The sequence below is a fragment of the Nestor notabilis genome, unplaced genomic scaffold, assembly GCF_000696875.1.
Source record: "Nestor notabilis isolate BGI_N333 unplaced genomic scaffold, ASM69687v1 scaffold6364, whole genome shotgun sequence".
NCBI lineage: Eukaryota > Metazoa > Chordata > Aves > Psittaciformes > Psittacidae > Nestor > Nestor notabilis.
In genome coordinates this window covers 1-13,243 of record NW_009924159.1, presented here as the reverse complement: position 1 = coordinate 13,243, position 13,243 = coordinate 1, and the positions used below count along the sequence as shown (strand labels likewise).

The following is a 13,243-nucleotide window of genomic DNA, read 5'->3' as shown; positions in this document are numbered from 1 at the left end:
TGCAAAACCTAAATAATTTATTCAGATAAACCTTAAGAACTCTATCAGGCATCACATTAGTGTACAATTGACGACAACTTTAGAAATCATGCTTTTGGTGCAAAGCATAAATTTAATGGCAAGTGCCACAAGATGGTCTTTCATTACGTCAAAGCAGTGTATGATTGACAATAAACTTATAAATAATTATCAGGATTAAGAACTGCATTTAACTTGTATTTAGTTTTGAAAAAAAAACCCACCCCAAAACTCTCAGGATTGCTAGGAAACAATCTCTGACAACTGTCATAAAAACATTCCTGGCTGAAGTAGCACAATTCAGCAGTGTATTTTCATGACAACTGTGTCTTGAAGTGGAAGTCTTAGTATCCACTTCTGTGGAAGTAGTATCTTTCACAGAAGAAGTGTGTAATGATACCACAGAATACAATAAAATCAGTGACTTCGTTTCAGTTCCTGATTTCCTGGTGACAATATTCAACAATTTTTTAAGTTTAACTTTAATACAGGTATTCACTATTGGTTTTCAGAGATCTCATTACAGGATATTAGCCTTCTGGGGAGAGGGATGTATTTTCCTCAGGATTCATGCTTTTTTGTTGGTTTATCAAAGTAAGGAGTATTGTCTTGTAGCAGATCTTTCCTCGGTACGAGCACTGTAATAGAAAAAAAAAACTCTAAGAATATAATCTTATGGAAAATACTATTTAAAATTCTAAAGTTGTTTTTACGTTTACAAACAAAACTCAGATTACTACAATGAGAATCTGAACTTCTGGTAAATGTACATGCAGCACCATGGTATCTATCCAAGACAGAATTATATTAAGATTTTTACCTTCTGTTGGTCAGAATATTGCCTTCCCCTTTTTCCTTTTAAAGCACTAAAAATATATTAATAGTTTTACAAATCCACAAAAAATGGTAAAGTGTTGCAGTAGCTTTTAGAGAGAGAGGTAACGGCAATTTTATCATGCCTGAGTCAGACTATGTTTGCTCCAACAGCTCCAGAAATGAATACTAAATTTGACTTAGCCCTCGCCCCCAGTGTCCTGGAATCTGATCTGTAATATTCATCTTGCCCTACCTGTTTTAAAGAACAACAGCAAAAGAAAGCACCAAACAAAAATTATGGCCACTGTGTTGTCACAGAGGTGCAGTGTGTTAAGGTTTGCCTAATTATGTACCATTTTAACCTCTTACTGACTCTTCAAGTTCTTGCCCTCTAGCTCTCCAGGAATCAGCTTTCCCTTACTGATGAAGGCAAAGAGGTGTGTCACGTCTGATTTGCTCCAGAAGCAAAAACTAAAGCACAAACACCTGAAATCCTAATGCTGTACTTTGACTGGGTCAGATGGCTGTGAAAGTTACAGTAAACCTGTAAAACTCTGTGTTTGTATGGATATGTGTGCAAAGAGTAACGTTCTGACCAAAGTGCACTGATATCCCACATCTCCTAAGAAAGAAAACTGATTTCCTTAAAGGTATGTTCCTTTTGCATCTGTGTACTAATACTGATGCATTTAATAAGTTTCTAAGAGCTTTAAGTAGAATTTCAATTGCTCTTCTTTTACATCTGAGTATATTTGTAACAAGACATGCCGATCTACACACCTAGAATAGGTACTCAGAACAGAAATACCACAGAAAAACAGAACTGGATGTAAGATATTGAAAAACAGAAGTCCAAACGAAGGCTGAAATAAGACTTTTTAACTTTCCTTTTCAAAGCTAGATTTCAAACATACACTGACAACACACCAAATCAAGATCACCAGAAAATACTGCATGTATATGACTAAAATGTAATCTCTTCTTGTATCACCCTAATCTGAAATTAAAATGAAATTAATAGAACCGAGATATTTATATACTACCAAATAATTCACATTGAAATCTTTAAGAAAACAAAACAAAATAACAGATTATCTAATACGACTAACAAGCTCCTTATTGAAATTGTCTTCTCTTTAGTAAGAAAACCTCAGCCACGTTTTTTTCTTAACGACTTACCCCAACATGACAGTCCACCACTGTGTCTCACATTCCTTTTAAAGAATATCTTTGCCTTGTGCACTGCTTCTATGACAGCACAGAATAATTTCATTTCACTAGGAAATATGTTCCCCTTACTAATATTTGCTCTCACTAAGACAAGTCTTTGGCTTTTTATTTTTGGTTATTAGTTATTTTGGAGATGCATGATTAAAAAAACCAACCCAACAGTGGTAGCTAAATTGTGTATTGTCAGCTATAATATAAAAATTTAGAATCAAAAAACTGGCAGTAACTCACTTAAGGAGTGAGTTGCAATAGCTTTCTGAAACAATTTACCTAGTTTATTGTTCGCCTGCTCCTTCGTACAACATAGCAACTGATTCCTTCATCCCAAACCATTGCCCTCCCAAACCCAAAAGAAGACTGAAGCAAGGACGTTAGAGTAATTTAAATGCAGCCCAAATGTAAGTATTTTACTTTTTTTTCGCCCCAAAATAGGTCACTAGATTTTCTACTACAGCAAAGTAAACTTTCACCTACAAAGTTTCCAAAACAAATACGTAGCACCTAAGATGAAGCATTTTGAAAAGTAAACATTCTACTGAGGTTGCTTATTTTCCTTTGCCAACAAACAGCAACTCAAGCAGCCACGTTAGGGTTGCACTTTTTTTTTTTCTTTAATAAATCTGATCCGAGCCTGTCATTTAATACAAAATGATACCATAAAAGCAAGGAGGGAGCTAACTGTAACTCTACTGGCGCTGTGAAAGTTACCACAGAGCATGAAGATTAAGGATCAAGATGGTTGATTTTGTTCTGCCAAAACTTCCTTAATCAAAGCTGTACTAGAATTGAATACCCAAGCAGACTTATATATCTACACAGGCATTTCCTACAACAAACCTCCCAACAGAAACTGGCTCCTACGTGCCAAAAAGCAAAGAAAAATAAGAAGATCCACTTGGTATTTTCATTACCTAAATGCACAAGACGTGGGGGGGACACCCAGGACAGCTGACTGCAGCTGACCAAAGGCATATTCCATACCATTTTACATCTTACTCAGCAATAAAACCTGGTATAAGAAGGATGGGGAGACGTTTGCAGTGATGGTGTTTGTCTTCCCAAATCACCACTACACATGATAGAGCCCTGCCACTTTCACAGAGATGGCTGAACACCTGCCTGGCCATGGAAAGCAGTAAATGTTTTGCTTTGCCTGCCTGTGTGACTTTTGCTTTACCTGTTAAACTGTTTTTATCTCAATCCCTGAGTTTTCTTACTTTTTACCCTTCCAATTCGCTCTCCAACCATGGCTGTGTGGGGCTTAGTTGCCATTTAGGGTTAAACCATGAAAACATTTTGCCACAGATTCAACTGGAAATCGAAGTCTCACTTCTAACTTTTTTTGTCTTTTTAATCTTAAAACAATTGTTCTTTACAAACAAGAAGGGATGAAGAGAGTAGGGTGAGATTCAGCAAAATGGAGCAGCAGTGGAAAGCACACCCATTTATTTATTTTTTTAGGTACGTATACATATTATTTTAGGCACATATACGTAACATATTGTTATTTATTTTTTAGGTACAATTTCACACAGTAAACTGACCATGCTATTAACTATAAACTGCTATTAAGATATAGTCACAACTATCTCAACTCCCTAAAATTCTGAATTTCTGGAATTTTCTAATGGCATACTCTGTGCTACCAGTGACATTAATAATAACAGCTATACCAGAACTGCCTAGTTCTTAGTGCTGTCTAACTAAACAAGGTTGGATTCTTAGGAAAGATGCAAACACTACAAGGAGCCTGCTCAAACAGCAATACTTCGGAATAATGTTCTGTTACTAATCAATTTACCATGGTGGAAAGGTCTGCATATTCCTTCGGTAAGGATATTTGCTTTTACTCTTTTACTACAGTATCAAGCTAAGCATCAAATTTGATTTTCTGCTTTTTTGTATTTTGAATAATACCTTGCTCCTGGCCACAAAGATTTTTCATTGCCATGACCTTTAAGAACTATTTCTTGTGTAAAATAAAAAATGCCTTTTTTCTTTTTTATTAGCTTTGAGTGTAAATTCCAACTTCACTGAATGCTCTTTGCATTTTAATTATACCAGGACAAGTAAGAATCCATTCTATTCATTTTTACTGTTCATCCTTATCCTAAAAACCTCTGTCAAGATGCTCTGGATTTATTTTTCTAAGGATTCCTGATCCTTTAATTGGTGATTCCCTATATCACCAAGACTAAGTATTTCTCACTTCAAAATAAATTCCGAACACACACACACACACACACACACACACACACACACAAACCAGACATCTCTCAAATTGCGATGGCTGTTTCAAGATCATTGTTTTGTTCTTACTGCAGTAAGATCAATTACAGAGTGAGAAGCAAAGCTAAGACCTATTCAAAATGGATACAGAAAAAAAAAATGATGGGCAAAAGACTGCATAATGATATCCTCTGCATTCATTAAGTAGGTCAAATGCACCCTGTGTACAGATGCACTCCAGATTTTTTGCTGCAGGACATTTTCCTGCCCAGTAGTACACTCTGGATGACCTCCTTCCCCACAAACCTCCTTGCCACTCCTTCTCTTAGAAGTCTGTAAAAATAGGAGGGGCAATTCTATCCTTTTTGTTTATGGATATTTAAAAGGAGACAGCATTAAAGCTCTGCAACTGTCAAAACAGACAATCAGCAGTACTCTGCCCTTGTCTGCTGAGTCAAGTCATTTCACTGTAAAAGGGTATCAAACTCGTCAGAGAAGATCTCACCTTTGTATATCCTTGCTGACTACTCCCAGTTCCCATTCTATTCTTAGAACATTTGGAAACAGCTTCCAGGTTTGGCTTGATCACCTTTCCAGGGACTGAGGTGAGGCCGACCAGTTTCCCAGATCCTCCCTCTTGGCTTCCTTGAAAGGAGGAGTGACATCTGCTTTCTTCCAGACCTCAGGCAATTCCCCTAATCACCATGATGACTTAAGAGGGGCCTCACAATGACATCAGCCAGCTCCCTTACCACCCATAGGTGCATCACGTCAGGTCCCATGAATTTGTATATGCCCTATCTGTTCAAATACTCATAGCCTTTTCCTCATCTACCAAAAGTAAGTCATTCTTGCTCCAGTCGCACCTCAGACTCTTCTGTGTCCTTTGTTACCAGGTCCTCTGCCCTATTCAGCTGTCAGCTCATATTTTCCCTCCACTCCCTTTTGCTGCCGATATAGCTATAGAAGTTGTTCTTGCTGTCATTCACATTCCTTGCCAAGATCAGCTCTAGGTGCGCTGTGGCTGGGTTCCTAACCCCATCCCTACACATTGACATAAAGATCAATTAATACTTAAACACAAATTCACATGACTTTTGCCAGAGAAGTTATGCCTTACAGCTCTTGATGGAGTTCTTTGAACAGTTCTTGAGGGGCTGCCCAAGAGCTGCCCAACATGCTTGGATTCCCAAAGTCCCTCAGGGAATGCTTCTAAGAAAGCAACAGCCTTACTGTGACAGGAAGCCTTGCATGGATAAGTCACTGGTTAAACTGGAGGAGGTGAACAATAAATGAACAGGTCTCCCAAGGGAGGGAATTCAAAAGTGGAGTTCTACAGGTACTTTTGTTGGCATCTGTGCTGTTCAAGGTTTTTGTAAGTAACCTGGAAAAGAATGTTTTCTAATGATACCATCCTGAGTAAGTTCTTTAAGAAATGGCTCACTGTGAAGAACGGCAGGATGAGAGTAAGACTTAACAAAGTAACCAGTAAAATGACAGACAAAATTACATGTAGAGACATGCAACGCATACAAGTCAAAAACCACCCCAAACCAACCTAACTTCACAAAGTGATCGATTGAAAGTTAACTAGAAACATTCAGATGAGTTTAATGAATACAAGATTATTTTGTAAAAATAAATAAATGCATGTATGCACAGCAGCCAAAAACGAAATCTATAATTAGGAATGACTAGGAAACCAATGGAGAATGAAAGAGAAAACATCACTGTGCCATCGTTGTGTGTGTATAAATGCCTGGTTGGCCCACAGCTTGATGACTGCGCTCAGCTCTCATTGAGAGAGCAAGCTCCTAATCACCTTAAGGGAGATAGAGTAGAATTGAAAAGGTGCAGAGAATAGCAACAGAATGATCACAGGCATTCACTTGTTGTTTCACAGAGAAGCTGTTTCAAAGGGAGTTAAAAAAAAAACAAAAAGGGGGCAATAACGGGCATAAAACTCGTATTTGGTGGAAATGGATAGTTAATAAAGAGTAGGGCCAAATTCAAAACTACTGCAAGTGACTCTTCACAAAAAACAGAGTAAATTCTTTGTGAAAGGTTCTTCAATGCAAGAAATGTCCATAGTTTGACAGGGGCCAAGTTCATGAGAGAAACCCACTGAGGACAACAGAAACCATCCCTGACATAGGAAGTGCTGCTAGGTGTAAACAGCTGGAACATGAGAAATTTCACTTGCTCTGTTCCTCTCTTCTGCTGTCATCTGCCTAGGATCACTGTGGAAGACTCGATACTGGTCTAGCAAGACGTATCTTTAGTCTCGATCGAAATGGCTGTTCTAAAGTTAAATGCTTTACCAATCTAAAACTGAAATAGTTACACAGCTTCACAGACACCACTGAACAAAAATGGAAAGAAAGCAATGTACACAGCTGAAGAGTTCTTCTATCCTCTACCACACAGCTGTATGCTGAACCTACTGCTTCTCTTGTGTTTGACTCTAAAAGAACTTCCAGACCAGGAACCATAATTTCAGAATTTGATAGGCTTTGCATCAAGGCCATCACTGTGGCCAAATATTCTAAGGCATAATCTGAAACTTGAACTGTCAGAACAAGGTTTTGGAAAACACTCAACCTTGAAAAAAAAAAAAAAAAAAAAGCCATTCTATGGACAGTGTACATACTGCAAAATGCAGCGTACATATCCTCAAAAATCTTCTACCTGTTTGGCAGAGTAAGCACCTACAGATACTGCGGGCACTACATCTAGATACATAGTGACTGACTAGCCAGTACATGCATGCTGACTAGCTACATAATTGCTGTCGCTCATAATAGTTAAGGTGCCAAGTTACAACTTCTTTCTCTCAATGAGGGCATTAAACGTAGTCACTGCCTCTTTCCTAGCAGCCTCTGTATCTCAAAATATTTGTGTAGAAACTCTGTACGTTTGAAACCTGCACACGTCCTAGCCAGTGACATTAGCAGACAGGCTTAAATTAAGGGTTTGGGCAGAGAAATTACAGATAGACAGAATTTTGCCCTCTCTATCCCTTTACTTAGTTTTCAAGTTCTGTATTTATTTGCTGAACTACAACATTTTTAAACATCTTTTTAGAACACAGCTTTACTCACCTATTTTGTTGGAATCTGTGTGAACAGCCTGAATAACAGAAGTTCTAAGAATCACTTCAACATCTGAAGCTATTTTCAGAAGCTAGTAAAAGGGAAAAACAAAACAACAAACAACAGAGTAATTTAAATGATATGTAATTATTTCTGAAAGTGTTTTCCGTACTAGACAGCTATTCATACAACAAAGCCATTCAATTCTATTATTCATTTAGTTATGCACTACCTATATACAGCTTTTACTTTGGGAATCCTAGAATAAATTATAGATTGATATATAACCTACCCTGACATGCAGCATGAGAGGAAGGATGCTTCTGCTCAGTAATATACAGCAGCACAAATTCTATCTGCCAAATTAAAACTGCAAACGAATAAGGTAGAATGCAAGTACCAAAGCAAGTAACTAGTTTACAATGATCAAAGACATTAGTGAATGCCTTGGTAACATCTGACCACCCCTAGTGAGAGGGCAATCTAGTTCTATTAACATTCCAGCTCTTGAAATAAGGAGACAAAAATAAGGGCAAATCATGACAGGAATTAAGAATACTGGGTTTCGCAGAAAAGTAGCATGGGAACAAGACATTACCTAAAGATTAGCAGAAGCATTACTATTTGGTAAAAGGCCTAAAATTCTTTCCCTCATTAAGAAGATAAGCAGTAGTTTTCTGGATGATTAAGAGAAGTCCAAAGTTTGTTTGTGTGATATTTGTGTCAGTAAAAACTTAAACTGCACAAGTGAGACATTTTGGGAGGCATGTTTACACTAGGAAGTAGCATATATCAACAGAAGTGGATCTTTGCAAAGATTAGAGCTCAAGACTGGACACCTAGACTGAGTATCTCCTCCCCCTTTTCCCTTTTAAGAGTTTGGACTAGATATCCTCCAGTTCCTCCTACTGAATGTCCATCAGCAGCTAGGCTGCATGCTCCTGATTTTCCTGATTTCACTTCAGATTCATCTTAAAGGAATTCTGCCATTTGCTCTAAGACTGTTTCACAAAACAAGCCAAATGCCAGGAAGTAACTTCAGAGGTGCGCTCCTGAGCTGAACTGAACTGCTGCAGTAGAATCAGCTGCTACATCTCACATTCTAATACTGCAGACAGTTACTGCTGCCTCCTCAGGTCAATACGTAACTATTTGATGTCATATTAGAAGACAGTGCAGCTTTCTATTCTGGCAAAGTAATGCACATTTGGTTGGCCAACATTGATTTTTTTAGCTGCTGTCCAAAGCAGAACACTAACATCCCTGTTTTTATGCAAGCAAGCACCCAAATTCTCACAAGTCTTTTGTATTATTTGCTTCAGTTCTTCTGCACCAGTCCATGAATATATATATAATATAAATAGAAAAGCTTCCATGATGTTCTAGAATTCTGTAGCTGTGATGAAAGTCTAGAAGTTCTTCCACTTGCACATTTGATCAAGGTATCAATTAACCCAGATTAAAAAGTTACAAATGTGTATTTTGTTGGTTGCCATTCCTAACAAATATAGATCTAAAAAGTACAGGAAGTATTTTTCCTGTAGACTTGTAACAAAAAGAACATACAATTTTAACAGATCAGACACTGTGAACACACAGAAGTATCACTGTAGGGGCCTGATGAGCAGCTGAAATGCTAGAAAGTGCTAACTAATTGCTCAGAATTACTTATGTTACTGCCCAGTGGCTGGTATGAAGCAGAGGTTTAGATTTACTTCTGCAAAGGACAGATGGAGGCACTTTCTTCCAACTAGTGCCCAATGACAATGTAAATAAAAGGCTGAATAACAAGGACTAGATTACTCACTCTGAATGGATGTTAAGAACTAAAAATATCTAAAATACAGAAGTTTCAGTTCAGGCCTCAGTCAGTTTTATAAAAAGACTCAGTAAAAAGTATTAAGACCACAACGAAGCAAAGGGAACTAACACAGTGTGTTAACAGAATGTTCTACACCTAATGCACCACGAGGAAAAGCAACATAACAGCCTAGTACCTATTACAACAGTCACGATCATTTGGTTGTTTTTTGCCTCCCACAAAAGATGCTGCCTCATTTGTAATCAGGAATCAAAATAACTTCTTATGTCTGCCAGTAACTGAGCAGATTATTATATTTCTCTGTATGTATCTTTCTGTGTTTCCATATACAACAAAAACTAGGTAAACTTAAGTGACCACAGCTCAGACAGATATTGAGCAAAGTATACAAAATAGTCATGCAAAACCAGCAACATAAATTTTTGTTTTCCATAATTACAAGCATATTGAAATACCAGAAGACACTTTCTCATTCTGTATTTTTGTATGTACAAAATTCTGTAACATACTATTAATATCGATGGATATATCAATATATTTACAAACGAAGATCCATGTAAAAGCCTTTTTGAACTCACCTGGCTCTCACAATGTCTCAAGAAGTACTTACATTGGTTTAGAGATCCTGTAAGTAAAAAGCTCCTACGTAAGTATTCTTAAGCAATGTGGAAAAAAACACTGAAACCAGGAAGTACCTCATTTATCTTCTCTTCTGATTTCTCATCTTGGTGATTTTTGAATTCTTCATTTATCTTTTGTCTTGCAGCTAAATAAACAAACGAACAAAAAAAAGCGTGAACAAAACCTGTTTCTCGTCTTAGTCACTGCCTCAAACCTCATAATCCTAAATCCTTTGTAGCACTTTCTGGGTACACACTGCCTGAAGTACTTTAAAATAAGTTTTCTATGGAATTCAGGTGATGTTATAAGTTGACTGGTATAGGAATAAAATATGATTGCCTATCTAGCATTCTGAGGTTTAAAAACAACTAACATACAGAAGACACTACTAAAAGCAAGTTTATTAAAAAAACAGTATTCATCTCCTGGGAAACAACCATACATAAAGAGAAACAACTCAAATGCTTAGTACAGTTAAACATGCCTTGGCTGGACTTAAAAAAGGGAAGTAAACAAAAAAAGACAAACAAACAAAAAAACCTCCACATAAAATAAAAACCCAGGAAGATCATCAGGGTTCCAAAAAAGAGATGTTTTCCTTACGAAATACAGCTTGAGTGCTTGAATCTAACAACTGGGGTTTTTGTTTAAAATTAAAGGCTATCTAGTTATGGACACAAAAGTTTTCCCAATGATTACTTATAAAATATGAAAAGTATAACTTAAAGGAAGATTATGTTAAGAATTCTTTTCCTGTGAATTCAGAGAAGAACGTTCTATAGAAAGATAGGTAAGTATGCACCACACAAAAAAGGTATCTCACCTTCTAGGGCTCTGGTATCATTTTTAAAAACTTCTTGCCTGGTTCTGTGTAATGATTTAAAAAGCCTCAAAACCTGTCAATAAAACATCAATAGAATTAGCTTGTTTCCTAGTAGGATTCTTAGTTAAAATGAACAAGTTGCAATTAGGGTGGTCTGGTTGACCACAGAATCACAGAATGGTTTGGGTTGGAAGGATCCTTAAAGATCACCTAGTTCCAACCAATCTTTCATGTTCTTTCCATTTAGTACAGAATTTGATATGGAATCGGTATCTAACATACTACACCTCAATCTCGGATTAAGTAATCTGCTGCCAAAGCGGATGTGAGAAAACATCCTAGATAGTTCTAGATGTTTCAAATTAATCTGAAAATATCCTAGACAGTTCTAGATGTTTCAAATTAATCTGATTTGCTACGGTATTTAGCATATGAGATGCTAGATTATTAGCACTACACTCCTAAACAATCATTTGGGATTTTGGGAATATAATACTGCAAATGCATTGATGCAAACATATATTGTGCCCATATCAAACAAACCCAACAGAAAGCAGAGTAACTGTAAATGTAAAATCATCCAATTACAGAATAAAAAGATAGAAACATAAATGCCTGAAGTATTTTCACACTTAAAGAGCCAACATGAGAAAAGTGAATTTCAAAAGGATGTAAAAAAGTGTATTAACTAATTCAACAATTACTTTTTATGCCTCTGTATAATACCTGGGCATAATCTTCCACAGGTAATGTAGCAAAACCAAAACAAAGTCCCTAAATATAAACTGCCAGATCAGCCAATAAAAACTTCAGTAAAAGCAAACACTAAAAAAAAATTAGGATTTACAAGGTAAAGATGACACACACTAGTATTTATGTAACGCAAAACCTCCGAGATTCACAGCTCACCGTTTTAGCTGTTTATTCATACAGACTGTAATGAATTGCAGAAATCCTCATGTCCTTGTCAGACTTTTTTCAATGTTTGTCAGACATTGACAAGAATCTCTGACAAGCACCATAAAAAATAAAAAATGCTTGATAACAAGAAACCTTTTGAAATCATCCTAGTATTTCCTAGTCTGTTTTGGCATATCTAGAAAGCACAATTCCAGGTACTTCGTGATAACCTTAAATTGTTTTCTCACAATTAATATGCCAAAAGTTTCTTAGAAGGATGTGGAGGAAACACGGCTGTTTCTGAGAAACAACCACCTTCTCTGTCAGCATGCTCTGTATCTGTCAGCTGGAAATGCAAACAAGACTGTCCTCCTAAAAGGCCAATATAAACATCCTGGCAGGGCCCTGAAAAAGTGTTGCCTCTGCTTCAAATCTGCCAATGACAGAAACAGGAGGCTTCCCTGAAAGCCATTACTCCTAACAGATGTCGAGCTAAGTTCTCACCCTCTGCTCAGCTGAGCTGGTCACACGGCCACACCTGCAAATAATTCATCCAGAAGCGTACACACACAAAAAGTCGTTTTTTAGGAAGAGGATGAAGGCATGAGAATAGGAAACTTTCCAGTTCAGTACTGCTTCTTCAACATGACACTACCACCACTTTAGTCTCAGTGAAGGACAACTTAAAAATTCAAATGAACAAATTCAAATCTTGCTTCACCATATGCATTAGACCATGTCGTAATAGCTACTATAATTTATGATTTAGCATTATGTTCAGTATACGCTACTGTGTTACAGATCTTTCAGGAAAGAGGACAAACCAGTGTATTCTCAGTTGCGTTAAGGGTCTCAGAAGTGTTCAAGTGAAAAACTTCCACCACTTCTACAAGAATTAGTATATAACTTGACAAAGAGAAGTCAGGAACCTTTTCAGCTTGTGTCTTTGAAAATTAACAACTGAACAGAATCATGTTGCCTTCTACTACAGCATTCTCTAGATGGCTGAATCTGTGGAAAGTAAACAATGTACTAATGCACTAATCCTTTGAGGTCTACAGTCTCCTAATTAAACACGGAACTCCCCTAATACCTCAGTTTATGAGATCTCCCAATACAAGGCTTCAGAACATTTCTATAAGAGGGGCTCTATGCTGTGAAGTTGAAAGGTTCAAGTAATTCTTCTGTCTGCTTTTCTTCATCTTCTGATCATAAATCATTCTCCTGACTTATTTTAATCTCTACTTGATTGTCATCTCTCAACTCGTTTCTTTCTTGCAAAACAACTTTTGCACACAAAACCTTTCTATTACCTAGTTTTATGTCTTTCTTGCTCAGAAAGCCTCTGCTTGTTGACGCTATAAATGCCAGGGGAAGAGTGCCTGTCCTCCGGTGACATATCCTCTATGTCTGTAACCTGTGTGTAGCCACTATTTACAGCCGAAGGCCACAGGTTGCCGGGGAACACCGCACGCCTCCCCCGGCGTGCAGGCACTACCAGCAGCTCCAGGCAGCACGGAATGGACAAACCCCCCGATGCGGCCGGCTCTTGGCGGCAGGACCTGCGGTTCTCCGGAACACGAGTGACCCCGTCCTCACGCAGGGCGCCGGACAAACGGGCAAGGGCAAGGGCAAGGTCGGGCCCGCGACCGCTGTAAGGCAGCGACGACGGGAAAGTGAGAGAGAAGCGGG

General features: G+C 37.7%; 1 protein-coding gene across 1 annotated transcript; it reads right to left on the bottom strand.

Annotated features, from left to right (window-relative positions):
• Positions 1-579: 579 nt before the first annotated feature.
• On the bottom strand, positions 580-10,739 carry LYRM7 (LYR motif containing 7). The gene is given in 4 exon segments (XM_010012485.1): positions 580-656; positions 7,395-7,476; positions 9,903-9,973; positions 10,652-10,739. Coding segments are annotated over 4 exon segments (318 nt in total).
• Between the last annotated feature and the right edge of the window lie 2,504 nt (positions 10,740-13,243).